Here is a 24444-nt window from a genome sequence, read left to right as displayed (position 1 = left end):
TCCTTGGGTTCTGCGTCCATGGGTAAGGAGGGCCGGATCTGTTTCTAAGCAGTGTACTACTTTATTTTTTTCCTTCCTTCCTTTTAAAAAGTGCTGTCTGTTTTGTTTTTCTATCTGGAAGATACGGACTTGGCCCATTCCTCTCCATTTTCCCCCTCATCGTCTCAGTAGAGGGGCAGCTCAGCATTTGGTCACGTTACAGGGTTGTGGTATTTATATTGCCATGGCTGCAGAGTTCTAGCTTCTCCGAGTTTCCTCTCTGGTCTTCTCCCTTCCTCCTCTTCCCCTAGTTGATTTCCTGTGTTTCTTTAGCTTGGTGTTCTTTGAATCTCTTTCCAGCCTCTGGCTCTCCCCTGGGCCTTGGCCACTGCAGTCCACTGGTGGGAAGCTCCTCTCATGCTCACCGCGTGCTCAGCATCCCCGGGCCCCTGCGTCCTGGAACCTCCTCCTCCCCTTCTCTGGTGTTGTTTCCTTCCTCTCCTTTCTGGTTTTACTCCCTTGTCTTGGTGAGGACGTGTGCAAAGGTGGGCAGCCAACCAGAAGCAAGCTGCTCTGAGCACAAGGACAAGCCCCTTTGAAGGCAGGAGTTGGGGCTGTGTGGCTGAAGGCAAAGGGTTGGTGGAAAGACGGCAGAGAAAGCCAGGCCCTCAGATCCCTTCTATCAATACCACGCCCGCAAAAGACGGCTTTACTCTCGGAGTAGTTGGAATGAGAGCGGATCCAGATTTGGGTACCAGGTAGTGGCGGGAGCGAAAGTCTGCGTGCTGAACGGGCACCCTGCCCCGCTTGACTGGCTCAGTGCTGCTGTTCATGCTCCTGTCTTCTCTTACCCTGGGACAGTCCAATTTGGGACATCTGGTGGCCAGATCCCCCCCCCCACCACAACCAGAACCCTTGATTCCCTCTCGGGCTGAACCTGTCACTTGGTCAGTGGCAGTACCGGGCCAACTGAGGAAGAGGTCACTGGGGGATTTTCCCCCAAAGAAACCGACAGGCTTGGAAGAAGGCCGTGTTTCTGTCTGGTTCGTGTCTGTGCCCCGCTGAACTTTGTACCTTGTTGGCACCAATGAATTTTTTGTTGAGTAGAAATTAGCTTATGCGTTAGGTCATTTCTGAGTTAGTCCTGTTGCACTGGCTGCCACTGGGGAAGTCGTGTCGTATTCCCTCTTTGCGTCTTTTGCCTCTCCTCAGCATCTTTTCTGACTCCTTTTGAAGGCATGTGCCGTCCTTAACAGCTTTCAGGTGAGCTTGCTGTCCAAGCACACCTTCATATCTTTGGGGCAGTCTTGTGTTCTCTGGTCGTGGGTGGGAACTCCGTGTGCCTGGGAGCACTACCCTGGCACCTGATCTGTCACCGTTCTGAGAGACCTGTCAGAATTCACTGGTAAAGCAAGAAGGTTGCCAGAAGCCAGGGATCAGGGGCAGGATGGATGTGACATCGTCGTTCAGGGATGCAGTGGGAAGGTTTTTGTAGGAGATGCTGATTTTATCACCTGAAGTTGAGTGAGGCTAGATGGTTGTGGGTTTAGTCGGAGGAGTCGGGATTTGGGGCGTTCCTTGCACGGGTTTATGGTTTCTGAAGTTTTGCAAACTGGAAGTTTAATTTTGAATTGAGCTGGAGGAGGAGGAGGAGGTCTTGATTTGAGACCATGTCCAGATGGGATGTTTTGCTTCTGACTTCTTACCTGGAGCTCTGGTACTGGACCCCAAGTTTCTGCTTCAGCAGGAGAAGCCTTCCCTGAGCAGATCTCTCACCCAGACATTACTGGGAGAAGGCTCCAGTCTCCTGGAGGGCAGCCGGGAAGCGCCCTGTGACTTGTGGGACCGCGGGTCCCACCAGGGTGGGCAGTGTGGCGGGGCTGGCTGCGCTGGCTGCCCTGCTGCTGCGCTGGGCCGTCACAATGGAGGGTGTGGAGGCAGCCCTCTCTGTGAGCTAGTGTGGAATCTCTAGGGTGCTCACACGAGTCACAGCCCAGCCAGGCCCCCTAAGGATGAAGGTAACAACCCTGTGAACACGGGCTGGGTGAGACCAACCGCCTGAGGATGGCCGCGGCAGTCTAATTCCGGGGCCTCAGTCATGCTGCTGAGGGTCTGCGGCCCAGCGCACCATCGTCCCCCACCCTCAGGGGCAGGACCACACTCTGCCCGGCAAGGTAGGCACTGGCCATCGCGCCATTGATCCGGCTCTTGTGTCTCCTTCGGGCGCTTGAGGATGCCCTCTAGCACCGCGTCTGTGCTCGGGACGCTAGGCTGCCACTTGCTGCACGTGGCTGTTTGGGTTTAAGCTGATATTAGATTTAAGGTTCAGTTCCTCTGTCGCCCCGGTCCCGTTTCCAGTGCTCAGGAGCCCCTTGTGACTAAGTGGCCTCCAGTCCTAGCCTTCGGTCGCCCCTCGGGGATGGCCCAGGCCTTTGCATCTTGCGACCTGCTCTGCTTTGGCTGAATCTCAGCTGCCACAACTTCTCCCTGCCGTCCTCGTCCTCACGGCAGAGGTCACACTCCTTTGTCCTCCCCCACCAGCTTTTTGGCTCTGGCTCCCAACTCTTTCTTCCCCTCTCTGCTGCCCCCTTCACTCCCCAGTGTGTCTTGGTTTAGAAGCTCAGTTTCTGTTGTTAGCCCCATTACAACCTAAGGAGATCCTGGCCTTCTTTGAGACAGCCTCCTGGGGTGAGTTCTCTTTGCCACATCTGAAGGTGGGCTCAGCTTGGTGCAGTTCTGTGTGTGAGAGACACCCAGAGTCTTCCATTGGCATTGTGAGCTTCTGGTGACAGGAAGTTTTTATTTGCATGGTTTAAATGTATGTGCATAACCTCAGCCTGGTGAGGAATTGGGTAAATGCGTCCTGTACAGATCCAGAGACACCCTGGTAGTCCTATACACACACCTCTGTGTGTGACCTTCCTCCGGGGTGGAGGGTGGTGAGGGGGGCGGGCCAGTGGGGGTGATGTTGGCCCAGCCAGAAGCCTGCTGTTCTCTGAAGGCGGTGGCATCAAGTGCTGGGTCATGTAGCTATTTCCTGTCCTTGGAAGGGACCCCTTAAGAGGAGAAGCTCCTTAGCAAGAGTTTGATGTGCTGGACACGCAGAGATGGGGTGTCTTGCGCCCCCTGTTGGTGAACACCCCGGGACCGTAACACATCATGCTGGAATAATGGAAGAAACATTCCAATTTCCACTTGGAGAGTGTATGACAGTCCATTCAGAACACAGGAGTGGATCCAGGCCCAAGCCCACACTGGACTTGAGAGTCTCTTGGTGTTCCCTCGGCTCTTGTGTTATGATCAGTTCCCCCGCCCACCCCGTCATAAATCACATGCCACTCTTTTTCTAACAATAACCGCAGCCAAATTGACTTAGTTACTGGGACCAACACTTGTTTTCTTGTTTAATAAATCTCCTGGAAATTTGCTTTCTTAATTAGCAGAAGGCTCTAGACTGCAGTGACTGAACTGGTCATCAGGCTTGGGGGTGAGACCAGTATTTCTCCAGGGGTAAGCTCTTCTGTGGAGAAGGAAATGGCAACCCACTCCAGTATTCTTGTCTAGAGAATCCTGTGGGCGGAGGAGTCTGGTGGGCTGCTGTCCATAAGGTCGCACAGAGTCAGACACGACTGAAGAGACTTAGCATGCATGCATGCATTGGAGAAGGAAATGACAACCCACTCCGGTATCCTTGCCTGGAGAATCCCAGGGACAGAGGAGCCTGGTGGGCTGCCGTCGCACGGGGTCGGACACCACTGAAGCGACTTAGCAGCAGCAGCAAGCTCTTCTGAGAAGCTGCAGGTACCTCTGGGAGAAGGAAGAACTCTCTTTAAATCCTGGGGCTGCTGCTGCTAAGTCTCTTCAGTCGTGTCTGACTCGGCGCGACCCCATAGACGTCAGCCCACCAGGCTCCGCCTTCCCTGGGATTCTCCAGGCAAGAACACTGGAGTGGGTTGCCATTTCCTTCTCCAACGCATGAAAGTGAAAAGTGAAAGTGAAGGTGCTCAGTTGTGTCCGACCCCATGGACCGCAGCCTACCAGGCTCCTCCATCCACAGGATTGTCCAGGCAAGAGTACTGGAGTGGGGTGCCATTGCCTTCTCCGTAGATCCTGGGGAGTCCAGGTGAATGCTGCAGTCTTGTGGGGCTGTGGCACGTGCCAGCCTTGGGCTCTGTGTGACCGCTGGGAAGCCAGCCAGCCTGCATCTATTCCCCAGCAAATGGACCTGCTAAAAATAAACAGGCAGCTATTCAGTTCCACCAGATTCAAAATAGCCAGGCCGTCCTACCCCCCAGTGTTAAGGTCCCTTCTGCATTCTTCTGCGAGAACGGGAGGCAGTGTCCTTGGCCTCCCGGGTAGTAGGCCCTAGGGGAGGAACCTGCCTTCCCAGCGAGTGAGTGTGAAGGCTGCTAGACCTACAGTGCTAAATGCCACTTGTATCTTCAAAGGTTCAGGTTAAAACAACAAGTCACACATGCACAGAACCAGGGCCAAGAGAGCAACTCGTGATTCTGTGCCCAGAGAAGGAAGGTAGCAGTGGGCCGCCGGAGGCTGCAGAGTGTGTGTGTGTGTGTGTGTCTGTCTGTGTGTGTGTCTGTGTGTCTGTGGTCAGTGTTCAGGAGAGGCGGGTGCTTCCTACACCACCTGTCCAGGTCTGTCAGACCTTGTGAAGCAGGGAAAATCGGCACCTCACTGATTCACAAGTCTATCCAAGTGACATTAGCTCAGGTAGGGCCCTTCCAGACTGAAGAGCCAAGGAAGTGAGGGGCAGTTCTTGACTGGTGGGAAGTGGGGCTCCCTATGAGGTGCTCCCAGGCCGCCGTGCCCTTGGTGAAACCCACTCGCCTCCTGAACGCGCTGCCTTTGGGTGGAGTGGCTGCTGGTCCAGGGGCTTCTGGCCCTGGTCCCAGTGCCCTTGCTGCTCTGCGCCCACTCCCGTCCGGGGATCCGCTCGCTCTGAACTCGGGAGCCGGGAGCGGCTCCTGCAGGAGGCGGGGCAGTGCAGGGCCAGGCGCTGCTGCTCACACGTAAGCGGTGGCTCCTCGGCGCGAGGCCCGGGTGAGTGGTGGCGCTGGGGCTCCGCTGGGACAGCCCGGGGCCTGTGGGCAGGTGACGTTGCCTCACGGGAGCAGCGCTTCCCGCCTTCTCTGAGGCCCTTTTGGGTATTTGTCCGGCTTGGCAATGTAGGAAGTGTTTCCTGAGCTGTCATTAACCGAGTGGCCTTTTGGGCTGGGTGAGGCTATATAGGTGGTGACTCCTGCTGGGAGTTGGGCCTCAGTGTGTGCGGACCGAGCTGGGCTGGAGGGTGAGGTGGGCAGGTGGCAGGCGTCGTGGCCCCAGTCTGCACTAGGAAGGGAGCAGAACGGGGAGGCGGCAGGGGAGGCCTGGCAGGGGGCAGGTTGCGGTGTGCGTGTCCTGGGTGCAGGACCGAAGCTCGACAGGGGTCTGTGTCTGACCTCTGCCTCATGGTAGCACAGATCTGATCCGGGAGTGGGGCAGGGCCTGCGGGAGAACAGACCCCTGCCATCAGCCTTAGTTCCAAGGGAGTGGGGAGCGGGTTCTCCCAGCTGTTTTGAGAAGCAGTTTGTATCTTGGATAGCAGCTCCCCACTTACACCCTGATTTTTAAGACTGTAAAAGTTGGGCCCCTGGTATGTAACGTGAGGAGACTGCCCACTCTGGGTTGTTAAGATGTAGGATTCTTTTTCTTCCTCTCCGTCCCATTCCATTTAATCTCATACCTGAGAGTAGAGAATGGCTAGAATACGATGGGAATCACAGCTATAAACTCTGGGATTGCTGAATTAATGAAGAAGTAGAATAGGAATTTGCTGATGAGAAGAAAACCTGGGTCCATACCCCAGCCCCACTTCCTGTTGCGTGTGATCTCTTGGGTGGAACTTGATCTGATACCAGGCCAGGGACGGACTGCCTTATCCTGAGTGCCCCCTTCCCCCCAACCTGTTTTCCTTCTCAAATTTCATATTTAAAATTTTTTATGTGAAAGACATTGAACACAAAGCAATTCTCCTTAATCTCACCTTTTCTGGGGTGTGCGCAGGTTGTTACGGAACAGTGATTCCCCAACTTGACTGCACTTTGAAATCATCTGGGTTGATTTCAGGTGAAATCAAAACCTGACGCCCAAGTCTCAGCCTGAGATTCTGATTTAATTGATCTGGGTGCCACCTTGGGGTTTTAAAGGTTCCCAAATGGTACCGACAGGCAGCCAAGGTGGAGAATCTCTGTTTAAGAAATTTAAAATTCTCTTCCTGAAAGAAAGAAGACTATCTCTATTTACAGATAAGGATAAATAAATAGACAGGTCTGGGAAGATTTGCAAGATCGATGTACAAACCTCTCCCCTTCCACAACCAAGAGTCCTGATGCGGATCTTTCCCAGTTTTTCCTTGAGATTATGTGAACGTAATCACAGATGCACACTGGTCTACAGCTTTTGTTTTCTGTATCACGGCAGTTTTCCCATGTCAGTACATGAGATCAGCTTCCTTCTCCAAAACTGGTATATGCATAGGTTCTGCAATACATTTAGCAGTCATTCCTCTGAGTTTTGCTTCAAATGATACCCCAGTGAATGTTCTTTTTTATAACTTTTTATTTTATATTGGAGTATAGATGATTAACAAGCAGTGTAATAGTTTCAGTTGAACAACTGTGAGGAGTCTCCACCATTCATATACATGTATCCTTTCTCTCCCAAACGCCCCTCCCATCCAGGCTGCCATATAACATTGAGCAGAATTCCATGTGCTATACAGTAGGGCCTTGTTGGTTATCCGTTTAAAGTGGAGCAGTGTGTATATGTCGATCCCAAACTCCGTAACTATCCCTTCCTCCCACCCTTCCCCCCCAACAACCCTGAGTTCCCAGTGAACATTCTTAATACATATAGACGTCTGCCTGTGTTTTTTTTTAAAGGAAAGATTCTGGGTGTGGGATTTGGGCATCATAGGATAGGATCATTAAGTTTTAAGAGAAGTACAAACTTCTTTCCTTGCTCTGTACAATGCCTTGTTTGCACACACCCTTGGGTTCTGGATTTAATGTGGAGTAGACTCAGGTTCTTTTCCATGGGGATGGTTTTGATTCCTGTCTCCTGTACAATGTCACGAACCTCAGTCCATAGTTCATCAGGCACTCTATCTATCAGATCTAGTCCCTTAAATCTATTTCTCACTTCCACTGTATAATCATAAGGGACTTGATTTAGGTTATACCTGAATGGTCTAGTGGTTTTCCCTACTTTCTTCAATTTAAGTCTGAATTTGGCAATAAGGAGCTCATGATCTGAGCCACAGTCAGCTCCCAGTCTTGTTTTTGTTGATTGTATAGAGCGTCTCCATCTTTGGCTGCAAAGAATATAATCAATCTGATTTCAGTGTTGACCATCTGGTGATGTCCATGTGTAGAATCTTCTCTTGTGTTGTTGGAAGAGGGTGTTTGCTATGACCAGTGCGATCTCTTGGCAAAACTCTATTAGCCTTTGCCCTGCTTCATTCCGTATTCCAAGGCCAAGTTTGCCTGTTACTCCAGGTATTTCTTGACTTCCTACTTTTGCATTCCAGTCTCCTACAATGAAAAGGACATCTTTTTTGGGTGTTAGTTCCAAAAGATCTTGTAGGTCTTCATAGAACCGTTCAACTTCAGCTTCTTCAGTGTTACTGGTTGGGGCATAGACTTGGATTACTGTAATATTGAATGGTTTGCCTTGGAAACAAACAGAGATCATTCTGTCATTTTTGAGATTGCATCCAAGTACTGCATTTCGGACTCTTTTGTTGACCATGATGGCTACTCCATTTCTTCTAAGGAATTCCTGCCCGCAGTAGTAGATATAATGGTCATCTGAGTTAAATTCATTTTAGTTTGCTGATTCCTAGAATGTCGATGTTCACTCTTGCCATCTCCTGTTTGACCACTTCCAATTTGCCTTGATTCATGGACCTGACATTCCAGGTTCCTATGCAATATTGCTCTTTACAGCATCAGACTTTGCTTCTATCACCAGTCACATCCACAACTGGGTATTGTTTTTCTTTGGCTCCATCCTTTCATTCTTTCTGGAGTTATTTCTCCATTGATCTCTAGTAGCATATTGGGCATCTACTGACTTGGGGAGTTCCTCTTTCAGTATCCTATCATTTTGCCTTTTCATACTGTTCATGGGGTTCTCAAGGCAAGAATACTGAAGTAGTTTGCCATTGCCTTCTCCAGTGGACCACATTCTGTCAGATGTTCAAGCTGGTTTTAGAAAAGGCAGAGGAACCAGAGATCAAATTGCCAACATCTGCTGGATCATGGAAAAAGCAGGAGAGTTCCAGAAAAACATCTATTTCTGCTTTATTGACTATGCCAAAGCCTTTGACTGTGTGGATCACAATAAACTGTGGAAAATTCTGAAAGAGATGGGAATACCAGACCACCTGATCTGCCTCTTGAGAAATCTGTATGCAGGTCAGGAAGCAACAGTTAGAACTGGACATGGAACAACAGACTGGTTCCAAATAGGAAAAGGAGTACGTCAAGGCTGTGTATTGTCACCCTGCTTATTTAACTTATGTGCCGAGTACATCATGAGAAATGCTGGACTGGAAGAAGCACAAGCTAGAATCAAGATTGCCGGGAGAAATATCAATAACCTCAGATATGCAGATGATACCACCCTTAGAAGTGAAGAAGAACTCAAAAGCCTCTTGATGAAAGTGAAAGAGGAGAGTGAAAAAGTTGGCTTAAAGCCCAGCATTCAGAAAACGAAGATCATGGCATCCGGTCCCATCACTTCATGGGAAATAGATGGGGAAACAATGGAAACAGTGTCAGACTTTATTTTTCTGGGCTCCAAAATCACTGCAGATGGTGACTGCAGCCATGAAATTAAAAGACGCTTGGAGGGAAACTTATGACCAGCCTAGATAGCGTATTGAAAAGCAGAGACATTACTTTGCCAGTGAAGGTCCATCGAGTCAAGGCTATTGTTTTTCCAGTGGTCATGTATGGATGTGAAAGTTGGACTGTGAAGAAAGCTGAGCGCCGAAGAGTTGATCCTTTTGAATTGTGGTGTTGGAGAAAACTCTTGAGAGTCTCTTGGACTGCAAGGAGATCCAACCAGTCCATTCTAAAGGAGATCAGCCCTGGGTGTTTTTTGGAAGAAATGATGCTAAAGCTGAAACTCCAGTACTTTGGCCACCTCATGTGAAGAGTTGACTCATTGGAAAAGACTCTGATGCTGGGAGGGATTGGGGGCAGGAGGAGAAGGGGACGACAGAGGATGAGATGGCTGGATGGCATCACCGACTCGATGGACGTGAGTCTGAGTGAACTCTGGGAGTTGGTGATGGACAGGGAGGCCTGGCGTGCTGCGATTCATGGGGTCGCAAAGAGTCGGACATGACTGAGAGACTGAACCGAACTGAAGTGAGACCCAAGTTCAGCCCCTTGAGGTATTTTAACCTTTAGGATGGTAATAGGTATTACAAACCAGGTAGTTGAGGATTAAGCAATGCAAGGGAAAGCATCTAGTGAGGTTGTGTTTGAATCTGAAGCTCCAGGGTAGCATCTTTGAAGCTTTCTGCCTGAAGGGATTAATACAGTCTTCTGAGCCCCGGCCATTGCTTAGCTTTGCTTTTGTATTTTCCAGTCCCATTGCTTCATCTTTGAATATTAGCAAGAAGGTTTCTCTTTACAAACAAGGGAGTTTCTGGAAATGACTGCTCCCCAACCCCTTCACTTTGGAGCAGAACACTCTTTCCTGGACCCCTTCCCCAGCTGCCATGTGCTGGGGGAACCTTGGTGGTCCTGTTAAATGGCAGTGTGCGATTCATTGGCCCCGGGGTGGGCAGCAGGTTCTCAGGTGACGCTCAGTGCTTCTGGTCCATAGACTACGCTTCGAGAAGCAAAGTTTCCAGGCCTGTTTTTGCAGTGGTTGAACTTTCTTTTGCCTTGGCTGAACATTAAAACCACCTAGGAAACAAGAGTGCACTCTGGTATTTCCCGAGTGCGCTGATGTAAATAAATTCAACTAGTTGTTGTTTAGTCACTAAGTTGTGTCTGTCTCTTTGTAACCCCGTGGACTGTAGCCCGCCAGGCTCCTTTGTCCTTGGGATTTCCCACGCAAGAACACTGGAGTGCGTTGCCATTTCCTTCTCTAGGCCATCTTCCTGTCCCAAGGATTGTGAACCCACATCTCCTGGTTTTCAGGTGGATTCTTAACTGCTGAGTCACAGGGGAAGCCCAAATTAAACTAGTGCAAATTTAACAGTTAAAGAATTGTTAAAGCATTCACTTATATCCACAACAAAGCACGAACCACATTAAGGAATAATTCACCGTAACAGTGGAGGATTTTTCGTTTTAAGGATTCTTGTCATTTTTGCAGACAAAATAAATTTTGCTGGTAGGGAGGCAGTGCATGCAAGTGTGTGTTCTAGAACACGTCTGTCACATGCCTCTCGTGAGAGCTAACCCTGCTTTACCAGCACTTCATGTATGTCTCAGCTGACCTTAGCCAGCCATTCCTTACAGTGTGTGCCCGCCTCACAGGTGGAGAAAGCCGTTTCCATCTCTTGTCTACTGCCTCTTCTGGGCTCTTACTCCTCTTTGCCTGGATCTGACGGACCAGGTACTCAGCTTCCTTTCATTTGACGTGCTCCTGTAATAAGCTAGCAGCACAGTTTGGGAGTGTGTGTTCCTTGCAAACCAAAGCTGGTTCTCTGTTGACTGCAGAAAAAAGCGCAGCTTCTGCAGTGGGTGCAAGAGCCTCACTGAACCCGCTGAACAGCTTGACTCTCAAACCACTCGATTTCCACAGCCCTGTGTGTGTTGCTGGCCCCTTGCCTTGGGGCACCCCCCATCCCTTGAAAAATCTCACTTGTCCTTTGTTCTGACTTAATTGTGGCATAACTACTGTTTCCTTGGCTGATGATTTGGGGGATGATTTTGAGGGGACGTGTCCACATGGATTTCCATGGGTATTGAAAAGTGCTGCAATATCACCTGAATAGAAGTGTTCTGGGAGTTTAGAGAATGAAAACACTAAACACAGCTAGTCCCTTGTCCGTGAACCTAGGGAGAATTGGGCATCAAGAAGTGACGCAGGAAAGGACTTGGTTTCGGGAGTGGGCTCAGTGTGTTTCAGGGGAGTGTGCCTGGATGAGCGGGCAGCAGGCCGGGGGCAGTGCGCGCCTCCCCAACCCCACCGCGTGGGTCACTGGCCGGCGTGTGCCCAGAGGGAGGGCTGCACCTTCCAGGGGCCAGGGGCGCGGCTGGCCTTCCTGGGCCATCAGGAGCCCTCGCCGGCTCTCACGGCTCCCCCTTGCTCTCCTCTTCCCGCAGGTGTAATTACTCCACGCCTCCAGGATGACGATCCAGTTCCGTTCACTCTTCCCCCTGGCCCTGCCTGGAGTGCTGGCGCTCCTCGGCTGGTGGTGGTTTTTCTCCCGTAAGAAAGAGCCCCTCGACAGCCACGACAGAGCAGCGGAGGCCGGTGCGGTGGCGCTGCGGGCCGGCCCTGCGGCCCAGGAGGCGCTCCCAGCGGAAGACTCGCGGCCTGGAGCAGCCAGCCCGCCGCCTGAGAGGGAGCTGTGCGGTGGCGGCAGGCCCTCGCCGGAGCCGCCGGCCCTGTTGCGGGCACACCCAGCCTGCCGGAGGTCCGAGTCCTCGGGCGGCCTTCCGAACCCCGCAGACACGAGACTCCGCCCGGGATCGCGCAAGGAGGTGGAGCTCGCCCTCGCGGGCGATGAAGCCAAGGTTGTCCCTCTAGAGTGTCCCCTGCCAGCCCCCAAGGGCCTTCCGTTCCCCCACGAGGCAGTCGAGGTGTGTAAGCGAGAGGCCGTGCTGGGCCGGCCGGAGGGACGGGGCCGCCGGGGTCAGCCTGCAGCCCCCGCGGAAAAGCCGGCCCCTGAAGAGAAGGCCCGGGAGACAGGGGGCGCCGAAGGCACGGGGGACGCGGTGCTGGGAGAGAACGTGCTGGAGGAAGGGCCGGCAGCCTGGGAGCCAGCCCCCGAGTTAGAGTTACAGAGCGGCCGGGCGGCCGGAGCGGGAGAGAAGGGCCCGGGCCGCCCGCTGGACGAGGCCGTGGTGGAGGCGGCGCCCGAGGAGACGCTGGCGCCGCGGGGCCTGGCGGGCCAAGCCTGGGATGGAGCCTTTCCCCAGGAGCAAGGCGGGGAGGAGACCTGGGACAGAAGCGAGGAGACCTGGGACAGAAGCGAGAAGATCGAGCAGGCTGCCTTCCAGATCATCTCCAAAGTGATCCTGGAGGCCACCGAGGAGGTGCTGGCCACCACCATGGGCAGGATCGCGGGCCGGGTGTATCAGGCCTCAGCCACCCAGCCCCAAGGGCTGAAGAAGGAGAGCTGTGCCCCCGCCAGCCAGAAAACCCCTCTGGGCCTGGAGGCCTCGGAGCCTACCCTGGCTGCGGTGGAGGCGGCAGGGGGTCTGGGGGACACAGCCCTCCCCTCCGCAGAGCCTCCAGAAGGGGACCTGCCAGCGCCAAAGACCTACGTGAGCTGCCTGAGCAGTCCTCTGTCCAGCCCCACCAAGGACAGGAAGCCAAAGAACTCTGCACACCACATCTCCCTGGCCCCCTGCCCTCTGCCGGCTGCCCCCCTCCGCGAGTTGCTGGACGAGGCAAGCGGCCCTGGGGAAGAGGCCACCCGTGTCCCCTGCGTGTCTGACTGCGGCCAGGCTGTCCCCTGTGGGGCGGCCTCTGGGCAGTGCTCAGATTCCGCCAGCACCTCGGGGCTTGAAGACTGTTGTCCGGAGACCGCCCCCAGCCCCAGGGGCGAGGCCGACACCCCACTGCTGCCCGAAAGTACTGTGCCCGTCAGCAATGGGGTGCTGAAGGGGGAGCTGTCAGACTTGGGGACTGAGGACGGATGGACCGTGGACGTGGAAGCAGACCATTCGGGAGGTAGGCGGGCCTGGGGTGTCCCCGAAAGGAGCGGGGTGTCTCCCCTCATTCAGCTGGGAAAGGTGGCTGGCCTGCCTCTGCTGCTTCTGTAGTCACGATGCTCTTCTACACTGTGTCCCAGCGGCTTGCAGAAATCGGGGTACAGGAGAGAGCTGGGGGGCAACTGAGAAGTGAACGCTGCCCTGAACCCCAAAGCCATGGGAGCTGTAACTTGGTTCTGCAGCCGGGGACCCTCCTCAGCCCTTCTGAAGGAACCAGCTCAAAGTTGGGTTCACCCAGTAACTTAAGTGTACACACTAACTTCCTAATAGCTTTTGTAAAGACGGAGAGGCCCCTTTAGCTTTAATCCGCTTGAGTACCAAGAATGGGTGAGCTTTTTCAATGGTTTATTTCCTTTTAATAATGTGCTTGTTCCCATGTCTTCACCTGCTTTCCTTCTCCAGAAGCTCTTTCGGGGTAAGTGCCCAGAGAATGGCCACAGCCTCGAATCCTTGCGGGAGGCTCGCGCCTCCTGCCCGTTGCTGTCACCTGTTCCTTCGCAGAGAACCTCAGCCATTTCCTTTCTGTGCAGCTGCAGTTCCACCCCCGGGAAAGGGGCACTTTGGTAATGAAGTGTCCAATGGGTTTTTCGAGTGCTGACCCCAGCGTAGACAGTTCAGACCGCTCACTTACAGGTCAGCAGCTCCTGACCCTGGTTTTGCAGCTTCCCTGGGGTATTTGCACTTATCTCACGGAAAGAGGCTGCGGATTCCTCTGCGGGTCTGCAGCCTGCTTGTCCTGGAGATGTTCCCTGTCATTTCAGCCCCAGGAAGGTCAGGGCTCTTCTGGGGAACGTTACTGCTCTCAGCAGCATCTTGTGGCACCCCGTGTTGTCACCTGTAAGATGCTGTTAGTGACTAAGACGCTGCTGTTTTGTGTGTACCTGTGATAGAAAAAAAAGTGCTGCCAGTCACCAGTGTAGAAAAGTCAGAGGCCAGAAGACGCACCCGACTTCAGGGATGTTAAATTACTTTTTTAAAGTTATTTTAAAACATCTTAAAATGGACGGAAGTCTTCTGGAAGTAGAGGAGCCCCTCAGCCTCGTCATGCGGACCCCAGTTTGGCAGTGGCGGCTGCTGGGATGAGTCTTGGGCACAGCAGGTGGGGGCTGGTGGAGTTGCGGTGTGGTCTGAGCCCCCTCTAAGCGTCATCAGGGTGGAGGCCCATCCTGCTTGGTCGGGCAGCAGCTGGGGGCCGGGTACGAGCCGAGCCCGCATCGGCCAGGTTGGCTAAGCAGACTTCTCTCCAGAAGGGTGCTTTTCCCAGCATGAAGCCCCTAGTGTCGAGGGAGGCACCTCGTCGTAGCTGGGAGGAGTGCCTGCCTCCTCTGTCTAGGCAGGGCTGGGATCGCTCGGTAGGGGATTATGTCCAGGGCTTAGAGAAACCATGTGGAAAATAACCTAGTTAGTAGCCTCTCAGGAGTGATCTATTTCTGGCAGTCGAATCTTCCATATTTCAGCCAGAGCCACTTTCTGAAGCCGTCTGACCCCTGTGTCTGGGCTGTGGGCCCCTTGGCAGACCCTGAATGGGGGTGTCCTCTTGGGACTGAAGACCCATTGGGAGCGCTGAGAGCCTTCAGCGGTGTGCGAGTCAGGCCTCAGCAGAGGGAGGGGCCTCCTCCCGTTGCCCACTCTTCCCGGCCCTGACCGGGATAAGGGCAAGTGGGGACTCTGTAGTTCTGATTGGCTGAAGGCCCCTGCGTGAGTGCCCCGGCCTGGGGCCTTGGGGCCCAGGGACCCTTCATCGGAGGGGCCGCTTGGTTGTGTGTAGACCAGCTGTGACCAGTTGGGCTCCACTGAGACCTACACCAGGCGCAGGCCGCCAAGACCTTGGGGACCGGCTGGCCTGTCCCCTCCCCCGCCCCATGGACTCCCCTTGCTGAGCCAACATCAGTTTCTTCCCAGTTCACCACTTGTCTCTGCTCCAGCAGCTGTGCTGGGCGCGGCTGCCAGTTCAGCAAGTGGGGCTGTAAGTGACAGGCTAAAATTAGGTGTGTCTACACCCCCAGTCCGCCTTTCATTGGGGCTGTTCTGAGCCTTCTAGACTGCGAGTTGACAGTCACCTGCCAAGCCTGAGGAGGGGGCGTGGGGCGGGGGCCTCCTGGGAGTGCCAGTTTGGAAGTTGTACGTTATTAACTGCTCTGGGCCCGTGTCTGTGCGTGCTGCTTCCTCCCCTGCAGGTTCAGACGGGAACAGCATGGACTCGGTGGACAGCTGCTGTGGCCTCAGGAAGCCTGATGGTTTCCAGAATGCCCAGGCAGGCTCCAATCCCAAGAAGGTCGACCTGATCATCTGGGAGATCGAGGTGCCAAAGGTAAGGGCTGCGAGTGCTAAGAGACCCCAGGTCCCGGGTCAGCGGGCTTGGGAGAGGGGGCCAAGGTGGGGACCTAAACCAGGAGAAGCCCCCTGGGAGCTGGAGGCTGAAGGGATGGGAATGCTCCGCTTTGCCTGGAGTCTGGAGAGCTCCGGCAGCACGGAGTCCCTCCAGCTGCCCTTGGGGGTGGCGTTCTCACACTCCCCGGCTCCTCCCTTCCTCAGGGCTCTTCTTGGCGTGCAGGGCTCAGATCAGTTTGGAGATGCTAGCAAAGCGAGGCTGAGGACAGGGGCTGGCCAGGAGTCCCCTCAGCACGCTTTCCTCACGCTCTCCAATGCAGACTGTATTTTATAATTGAGCACAGCATAAATCCATATTTTAGAGAGCTTGAGGAATATAGCAGTGTAGGAAGAAAATAAAAATCAGCTTATTCCTACCCCCGAGAGTGACTAGGAAGACTTTTATTTCCTTCTCATCTTGCACCCTGTGGTTTTTAAACAAAACTAAGATTATGTTGCTTTAATTAATGCTTTTAAATATTTAACAACTTAATTTTCCTGTGTTATTCTTTGAAAATGGAGTTTTAACTGCATGATTCACTGTGTGAATGTCAGTTTACTTCACCAGTCCCCCAACTCCAGGGTGCGTAAGTGATTCTAGCTTCTTGCTTTTCTAACTTACATCTTATTAACTTGATCTTGACGTTTGTCTCAGGGGTTCAGAAATAATTGGCCAACTGCATTCTTCTGGGCGCTTAGCCTCCTGCCGAGGTGGAGACTTGGCCTGGTGTGACCTCGAGGTCAGGTGGGCCGCTCTGACCCACATGGCTGGCTCCCTTGTTATGTCTTTACCCCAGTGACCCTGAAGGCAGAGCTGCCCTCTTTTCTCTCCTTCAGTGGTTGCATAGGGCACACCCAGGCAGCTTTGGGTGCAGGGTGACTGTCCCTAGCAGCTCCGCCGGGTGGGGTCATTGGGGATTGCTTCAGGGTTTGTCTTATATTGGGCTGAGTTTGGCTTCTCTTGCCCACAGGGGATGTGTGCTCTGGAGTTGGCAGCCCAAGGGTTCTTTCTTAGACCTTTGTTTTCAAACTGAGGCCATTCTTTGGACCTGAGCAGACTTGGAGAGGTAGAGGACTCAAAAATCCAACCTTGTGCTTAGAAACATCCCAGTGTCTAGGAGGAGAAAATGCTGCCTTTGCAGCCTCTGAATGTGAGCCCCGTTGTTGGGGAGGAAATGGAAACTGCCGCGTCCTGGAGCTATTGCCTGGTGCAGCTGCTGAGTAGCTGTGTGCAAGGGAAAGGCGCTCAGTTGAGTCCGACTCTCTGCAACCCCATGGACTGTATCTCCATGGATTATACAGTCCATGCGATTCTCCAGGCCAGAATACTGGAATGGGTAGCCTTTCCCTTCTCCTGGGGATCTTCTAACCCAGGGATCGAACCCAGGGCTCCCACTTTGCAGGTAGATTCTTTACCAGCTGAGCTATCAGGGAAGCCAGTAGCTGTGTGAGCCTGGCCAAATTAGCTTAACCTCTCTGGGTTTGTTCCATCAACTGTAAAATGGTGATAAACAGATGCTGTTTGTTTTGCACTCAGAACCATGCCTGGTGAGTGAGTGCCGAGAATACGTGTGAGCCTGACCTGGTGTGAAGCAGAGATGGGTCTTGGGGATGCTCGAGCTTGGCTTCTTGTTAACCCTCTCACCTCTCTCTCTCCCCCAAAGCACCTGGTTGGTCGGCTGATTGGCAAGCAGGGACGCTACGTGAGTTTTCTCAAGCAGACATCTGGTGCCAAGATCTACATCTCCACCCTGCCTTACACCCAGAACATCCAGGTCTGCCACATCGAAGGTCAGTGGCAGCCGCTGCCTGGGTTTTATGACAGTTTTCTTACCTGGAACGTAAGTGACTTGAAGCATTTGAGTCCCACTTGCTCCCTTTTGGAATCTAAGTCTCTGAATAGAAAGCCCTGCTGCTCACCCCTTGTGAAGGGAGTGGGCAAGTCTTCCCTTTAGCCTCATCTTCACTTGCGGTACTTGAAGGAGACTCGGGGTCCCCTAGATCTTCTGGCGGGAAAGGGGTGGGCACTCGGGGACTGGCCAGGGGTCCTGGACTGATGGTGGACAAAGGCCGGGCCTCCCCGTCGGCTAAGCTCCCGTTGCATTAGTGCAGGCATAACCAATAGAGGCCAAGTGTGAAAGGGCGACAGGCTTCCAGCTTTAGATGCGCTTAACCCTAAGGCGAGGCTTGGCATTTTGGCACCTTAAAGGTGCACCTGAACTCGGGGGAAAGTCAGTGCGGGGCGGGGCGGGCCTGAATTCCGTTTTGCTCTCTGTCTGAGCCCTGTGACTGTGGTCTGGCCCCACATTCAGGCTCTCAGCATCATGTGGACAAGGCGCTGAACTTGATTGGCAAGAAGTTCAAAGAACTGAACCTCACCAACATTTACGCTCCCCCGCTGCCTTCGCTGGCACTGCCTTCTCTTCCAATGACTTCCTGGGTGAGCATGCCCCTTCCTCCCGGCCGGCCCCAGATGGAAGCTCCCAAGGCCGTGGGCAAGGAAGGCCCGGGGCACACTGAGGCCTGCCCCCTCACCTCCGGCCGGCGGCCAGCTCTGCTTTTAGTTCTCTGGGTTGGGCTGGGGACCAGGGTGCTATAGGAAGCCGGAAGCCTCTCAGTCCCTGCTTGGAAGGACCGCTGTCCCCGCCTCTGCCACCTGGGCAGTCTGTTCTCCAGGCAGTTGCCTGGAAAGGACTACTCCCTCCTGACTGGCCGTGTGCAGGCTGGCTCGGGACGCCTTCGAGCTGTGCCTTGTCCTGATCACCCTGAGACCTGGTTCGGGGACCCCCCCGGTGGAGTCGGGTCCAGCGGTGGCCCTGGTGAAGGAGGCCCTTCCCCTTAAATCCTCACGAGGGTACCTGTGTCATAAAGGGAAAGAACCCCTGCTCCACCTCCACCCCTGGGAGCCCTAGCAGAGGAGCTGGTGTTTTGGGGCCTGTGTGCTGGGGCTGTGGGGTCTCTGGGGCCTGTCACCCCTTGCTGCTGTGTGCCTCCAGCCCTGTGAGCCTCGTCTCACTGGGAGCAGAACTGTAGGTTTCTGGAGGCTGAGAGCACTGTGTGTCACACGTAGGCTGGGTGTGCACTCCAGGAGAACGTTCAGGACGCTGGCCTTTTCATCCTGTGTCTCCTCCCTCCCGGTACCCTTGTGCTTCGGGGGAAGGGTGGGTGTCCCTTCCTTTCTTGTGGATATCCGGGAGTGGGCTGACCCCCACTCCACGCTTCACTTCTGAATCATCGGGGTTTCCCGTGAGGCTTGGCCCAAACCCACTCTCTCTTTTTCAAGTAGTTGGGCGGTTGGTGAGGCCTCCTCTCCTTGGGCTCTGAGTGGCTGGAGCCATGGCTGTCAGCCTGCAGGGCCGGGGGTCGGCGCGGAGCTCTCGCCCGAAGCTCTTTCTGTGGCCTGGCTGGAGGTGGCGTGGATGCCCTTCTGTGTCCACAGTGCCTCGGTGTTGCCTTAGCTTGGAGGGATGCCAACGGTCACGCTGGAGCTCCTGGAGTCAGCTGCCGTTCCAAGGAGCTGGCAGAGCGGCCCTCAGGCTTGACCATCTCTTACTGTTTTTCTCAGTGGCCACCCCATTCCTGTTTGCCTTCCCTGGGTCTTACAGAGTCTGGAGAAGAGGTGGACTGGGCAGAAGCTGTGCCCAGCCCCGTGGGCAGCCAGACGCTCCATCCACCGCGGACGCCTGGGGGCCTCCTTGCCCAGCTGAACTGAGGCCACCTCTCGTGGTTACTTGGGGCATTGCAGGGCCAGGGCCACAGGGGAGCCAAACACTTTGAACGGCTTAAGAGAATTTTCCTTGCACCTCTGCTGTCTAGGAGCCATGTCGCTTTGGTTTGCTGTGCCTTTTTCGAAGATGTGTCGATGTGGAGTCTTGCCCTGGGGCCTCAGAGTTTACCCCAGGTGTGTGAAGGGTCGCTGAACGCACTGCCCCTCCCCTGTCTGCAGCTCATGCTCCCGGACGGCGTCACCGTGGAGGTGATCGTGGTCAACCAGGTCAATGCCGGGCACCTGTTCGTGCAGCAGCACACACACCCCACCTTCCACGCGCTGCGCAGCCTGGACCAGCAGATGTACCTCTGCTACTCTCAGCCTGGCATCCCCACCTTGCCCACCCCGGTGGAGAGTAAGCGCTGCCCTCGGGGCCAGAGAGGGGCGCCTGCGCTCTGGCGAGGCTCGGGGAGAAGTTTTGGGGGGGGGTCTTCTCTTGTTCTGCCCATGGTTTTAACCAGCAGGAGGCTGTTCTGGGGCTCTTCATGGGAATAGCATCCCTGAGTTCTTGGTGTTGGCTTGGGGAGCGCTGGGCTCCATTTCCTAGCTAGCTCAAACTGGTGTTTCCATAGGCTGACGGAAAGAAGGGGTCAGAATACAGAGTTGGCGCGAGGGTTCAGATCTCAGCTCTGCTGCTCGCCTGTTGAGGGCTGGGGTGGCTACTGTGTGTGTCAGACATGCACAGTACCTGCTGCAGACGCCACTCCCATAGACCGTCGCAGAGTCTGGTGACGGTGGGTTGGGGCATCTCCAGTCAGCGGGTGAGAAAACGAAGACTCTGAAGTCAGTGACTTGCCCAGGTGGCCCCTACCCCGGAGCTCTGTTACCTTGATCACCCTCATTAGCAGAGATCTAATGTCTCTAACCTAGCTTGACTCCTAACCTGAAGCCCCCAGTGGGCGTTAAGACATAAGGAAAACTTGAAATTTGGGGGGCATTTTATATTAAGCTTTTCCTTTTGGAGGAATATTGTCAGGTTCTCTGATGTTGCTTCAACCCAGAAGTGAAGACAGAACTGGAGGCCAGGAGGTGACTGGACTGTACTGGGGCCTGCCCTTCAGGGTCAGGACACAGTGTGGCCAGCCATGTCACAGCCCCCGCCCTTGCTGCCCCAGGCTGGGGTTGGTGGCGCTCAGGGGCACTTGCGCTCTGGCCTGGTTGACTGCCCCGAGCATTCCTGCTCTCAGCACCGTCCTGAAGCAAAGGCCAGAAGTGGGCTTCCGGCTTGGGAGCCCTCGGTCTGGTCTGCGGTGGGCCAGAGCAGGCCCTGGCAGCCAACCAGAGATCTGCTGCACTTGAGGCTCTGGGTTCTTTCTGAGACATTCCCTTCAGAGTATAAGGCAGGTGCTGGTCCATTCCATGAATTCTGGAATTTACCTGGCTTATATCAGGTAATCTGTGTCTATTTTTGGCCTCAGAGAACGTCTCAGAGAAAGAGGTGCGGGTGGGTACTTTCTGGTCTGGGGGGCGTTGGGGGCAGCAGAGATGCACGGCTGGCAGGCCTTGCCCTTGGTCCGTGCTGGGCCCAGGATGGCCTGTGGCCGCCCGCCCTGCGCCGGCTCTGGGCACACGCTCTCGTCTGCCTGCAGTAACAGTCATCTGCGCTGCCCCTGGCGTGGACGGGGCCTGGTGGCGAGCCCAGGTGGTGGCCGCCTACGAGGACACCAACGAGGTCGAGATTCGCTACGTCGACTACGGTGGCTACAAGAGGGTGAAGGTAGACGTGCTGCGGCAGATCCGGTGAGTCGAGTCGGCCACGATGTCTGCCGAGCGGGCGCCTGGGACGAGGGTGGGTTCTTCCTGCTGCTGCCCACTCTGTTTGGGAGAGGATGAAGCAAACGAATCCCGTCCTTGCCTCAGCAGAGAGGCCGGTCCGGTGGAAGAAGTCCAGGTGTCGCTGGGCCCAGGGAGGCGGCGTCCCTTGGGTGCTCGATGGAAGCAGCGCCGCCAGGGCCGGGCCTGCGCAGGCGAGCGGCAGCAGTGGCCTGTGCCTGTCGCGTGCGCCTCTGTGTGGCTTCACTGGGTTTCGGGGTCACGGCACTGAGCGGGAGGGGAGTGTCAGCCTGGCGTGAGGCAGTGTGGCGTCCGGGTTCAGCTCGGGCCTTGCTTGTCTTTCAGGTCTGACTTTGTGACCCTGCCGTTCCAGGGAGCGGAGGTGCTTCTGGACAGCGTGATGCCCCTGTCAGGTAACAGGTGGGGCTGCGGGCCGGGGCGCAGCAAGTGTTGAGAGGGGGTCTTCTCTGTGAGACCCTTGTTCTCAGCTTCCAGGCTTAAGCAGCACAGGTTGCGGCCACTCTGTTTCCAATGGACTGGTCTGGGTGGAGGCCCGAGAACTTGCGTTTCTAACAAGTTCTCTCGTGGTGCTGGTCCCTGGACCCCCGCTTTCAGGCCCACTGCCCTGGTCTCCACCCGGGCCTCTGGCTTTGAGTGGCTTCCTGCAGAGACACTGCTCCGTCCCTAGATGCTCCCAGACCTTAGCCCTGTGCTCCCGTCCTCCCTGCCTCTCACCCTGGGCGTGTCCTTGTTCGGGAGTCGCTGCGCAGAGTGGACTGTGTGGCCACCTGCCTGGTCTGAGTCGCACCTGCATCGCTGTGGGAGCGGGCTGACCGTCAGCCACTGACCCGTGTCTCACGTGTTCTCACGTGTAACATGTGTTCCTGAGTCCGTGAGATAACAGTCCATTCAGCCCCCATCAGTGTCGGTGGCAGCGATACTTCCACTGGAGGCAGTGTCTGTCCCTGAGCCCCTCTGTCCCCCGGAGGTGGCATGCAGCAGGCACCCCGAGTGTACCCAGGGAGGCCTGGGCTCTGTCCCAGGAGGTCCTGCTCCGTGGCAGCGCGTGACGTCTGCTTGGAGAACACCTGCGAGCTGTGTGACGAGTGTCGGCCTCCGAGTCGAACGCTGCTTTTCCCTCTCCTCAGACGATGACCACTTCTCCCCCGAGGCGGACGCGGCTATGAGCGAGATGACGGGGAACACAGCGCTGCTGGCTCAGGTGTGTGGTGCGGGCGGGCTGGTGGGTCTGTCTCGGGAGCCCCCGCCTGGCGCCTCCAGCCTCTCTGAGCTCTCCCGGCTTCTTGGGAGCGGACCTACAGCGCCTGCCTTCCCATGGCCCACGCCCTGGGTCGACCAGCAATCTTGAAGGAGAGGGGCCTGGGGTAGCTTATTAACACTATGGGGGTTTTTCTCTCAGGTGACGAGTTACAGCCCAACCGGCCTTCCTCTGATTCAACTGTGGAGCGTGGTTGGAGATGAAGTAAGTTCTGGCCTCCTCTCCCCCGTCACGCCCAGAGACGCTCTTGGTGGCCGCAGTTGGGGTGGGGATGCCGCGGTCATCTAGGGGGTGGCGGCTGGAGGTGCAGCTGACGATCCCCGCGGAGCTGTGGCGGCCCGTGGCAGGACGTCCCTGGGCTCTCTTGGCCCTGTGCCTTGGGGTTCCCCTCCGTCCCCTGGTACTAGAGGTGGGCAGCCCGCTCGCCCGCTGGTCGCCGCTGGTGGGCTCTTGGCTGAGGGGGACCCGGAAGGTGGGCCTGGTGCCGTGGCCGCGCTCCAGCACCTTTCTCTCCTAGGTGGTGTTGATAAACCGGTCGCTGGTGGAGCGAGGACTCGCTCAGTGGGTGGACAGCTGCTACTCAAGCCTCTGACCCGCTCCACACCGCCTCTGGAGTCTGTTTTGCACTGTTGAAATTGGGCTTGGCACTCAAGGCAAAGACTTTACAGCAGAATTACAAACACTTGTCTCCAGAGACTCCTTTCGTTCCGTACTGTAGTCATGTTGAGCTGTTTCCGTCTCTGAGATGAGGGAATTGTGGGTTCTTTTCAAAGCCATCAGATGGCGTGTATCAAGCCAGTAGGCTTAACCTGGTTCCAAGCTGTTTATAAAACAAACAAAAACAATGAAAGGAAAACTGCCTCAGCTCGGTTGTCCTGCCCTTCCCCCCATTCCCTTCCTCCCTTCTTCCTGCCTCTATATTTCCTCCCAAACCCAAACCCCTGTAAGCAGACAGGCCAAGGGATGTGTTGTTGCTTTTGGGGAAGGGATTCTTTTACCTTCGGGTCTTTCTTCAGGGAGCAAGACATGAACTGACTGATGGGCGTCAATCGCTTGTATAGCTTACAAATGAATTTATGATTGTTTAACCATTTTTTATGAACTCCATCTAGGTCTCTTAAGAAGACAGACTTTTTAATGCATCTGTAAATACAGAGCAATCGTACCTCCGGCCTCAGTCAGTGATAGAGGAGGGGGGGAACTTATCTTGCCAAGCCTGGTTGTAATTTGTAACCATTTTCTATTTGTGCAAACTCTGTAAATATGTTTAAAAAAAATGTAATTATTTTGTACAAGATACACTGGAGAACAAAGGGAACTCAAGGTTTTTCCATATCCCGTGTCATCTATGACACTGCCTGTCCCAGCTCCCATCGCTTCCTGCATAACCGGACAGGGTGAGCGTATGGTATAGGGTGTGACCCGGGGATTTTTTTTTTTTCTGTACAAATTTGTTTAAAAAACAAACAAGCAAAAAAAAAACCTCATTGGATTACCTTGCAGTGGCGTGTGTTGATTCTTTTTTAGACTGATTTCATGCAGCATTGTGCAATTTAAGTAACTTAAACATACAAACATATAAATCTCAAATTGTGTACACTGTAGCTTCTGTTTTTTCCCGTGGTGAACACAGCTGGGGAGTCGTGGGGTGGTTGTGAGTGTGGCGGGCTCTAGGGCGCCACTTAAACTAGGAGACTCATGGCTCTCTGAAGACAGTTTAGCCAGAAATTTCCATCTGGTCTTTTCCTCCCCTTTGCTCCACAAGGTGGCTGCCAGCCTTCCCCTGGCTTCTTCCTGTGATGTTCTCAGACAGCCAGGCTTGAGGAGCAAGCACTGGTTGCCCAAATTCTTTGTGCACTCTTAATAAATCTGCGAAGTGATTTAAGAGCAGAACCAAGTCTTGATCAAAAGGCCTCTCCTCTCGAACATAGGCTCCGGGCCTTGAGCTGTGGCCTCTGGGCCTGCCCACCCCTCCAGGGTCCCTGGAGTGCTAATAGAGCCCCAGGGCACAGAAGGCATTCTCCCCAGAGCTGCAGTCTCTCTCCCTGGCTTTGGGTACCAAGTGGGTAAAATACAGGCTTCAGTTTCCATGATCAGATAATGGTGGTGGTGGATGTTCAGTGGCTCAGTCATGTCCGACTCTGACCCCATGGACTGCAGCACACCAGGCTTCCCTGTTTCACTCTCTCCTGGAGTTTGTTCTAACTCTTGTCCATTGAGTTGGTGATGCCATCCAACCATCTCATCCTCTGTTGGCCCTTTCTCCTCCTGCCCTCAATCTTTCCCAGCATCAGGGTCTTTCCCAT

The 24444-nt window shown here is 54.6% G+C and overlaps 1 protein-coding gene across 2 annotated transcripts in view; it reads left to right on the top strand.

Moving 5' to 3' along the window:
• Positions 1 to 23733, top strand: part of AKAP1 (A-kinase anchoring protein 1) — a 32980-nt gene extending 9247 nt beyond the window's left edge. The window contains exons 2-11 of one of the 2 annotated variants that reach the window (XM_025281259.2): positions 11331 to 12906; positions 15125 to 15258; positions 16982 to 17108; positions 17630 to 17757; positions 19134 to 19218; positions 20676 to 20826; positions 21205 to 21272; positions 22008 to 22081; positions 22280 to 22342; positions 22656 to 23733. In XM_025281259.2, coding sequence (XP_025137044.2) covers positions 11355 to 12906; positions 15125 to 15258; positions 16982 to 17108; positions 17630 to 17757; positions 19134 to 19218; positions 20676 to 20826; positions 21205 to 21272; positions 22008 to 22081; positions 22280 to 22342; positions 22656 to 22730 — 2457 coding nt within the window. In that variant the 5' untranslated portion in view covers positions 11331 to 11354 and the 3' untranslated portion in view covers positions 22731 to 23733. Of the gene's footprint in view, positions 1 to 11330; positions 12907 to 15124; positions 15259 to 16981; positions 17109 to 17629; positions 17758 to 19133; positions 19219 to 19263; positions 19442 to 20675; positions 20827 to 21204; positions 21273 to 22007; positions 22082 to 22279; positions 22343 to 22655 lie in introns of both variants that reach the window. The other variant, XM_025281258.2, reaches the window with a different exon arrangement.
• The last annotated feature ends 711 nt before the right edge of the window (positions 23734 to 24444 follow it).

Source organism: Bubalus bubalis, chromosome 3, assembly GCF_019923935.1.
Source record: "Bubalus bubalis isolate 160015118507 breed Murrah chromosome 3, NDDB_SH_1, whole genome shotgun sequence".
Lineage (NCBI taxonomy): Eukaryota > Metazoa > Chordata > Mammalia > Artiodactyla > Bovidae > Bubalus > Bubalus bubalis.
Note: the sequence above shows the minus strand (reverse complement) of the source record. Positions and strands in the feature narration are given on the sequence as shown.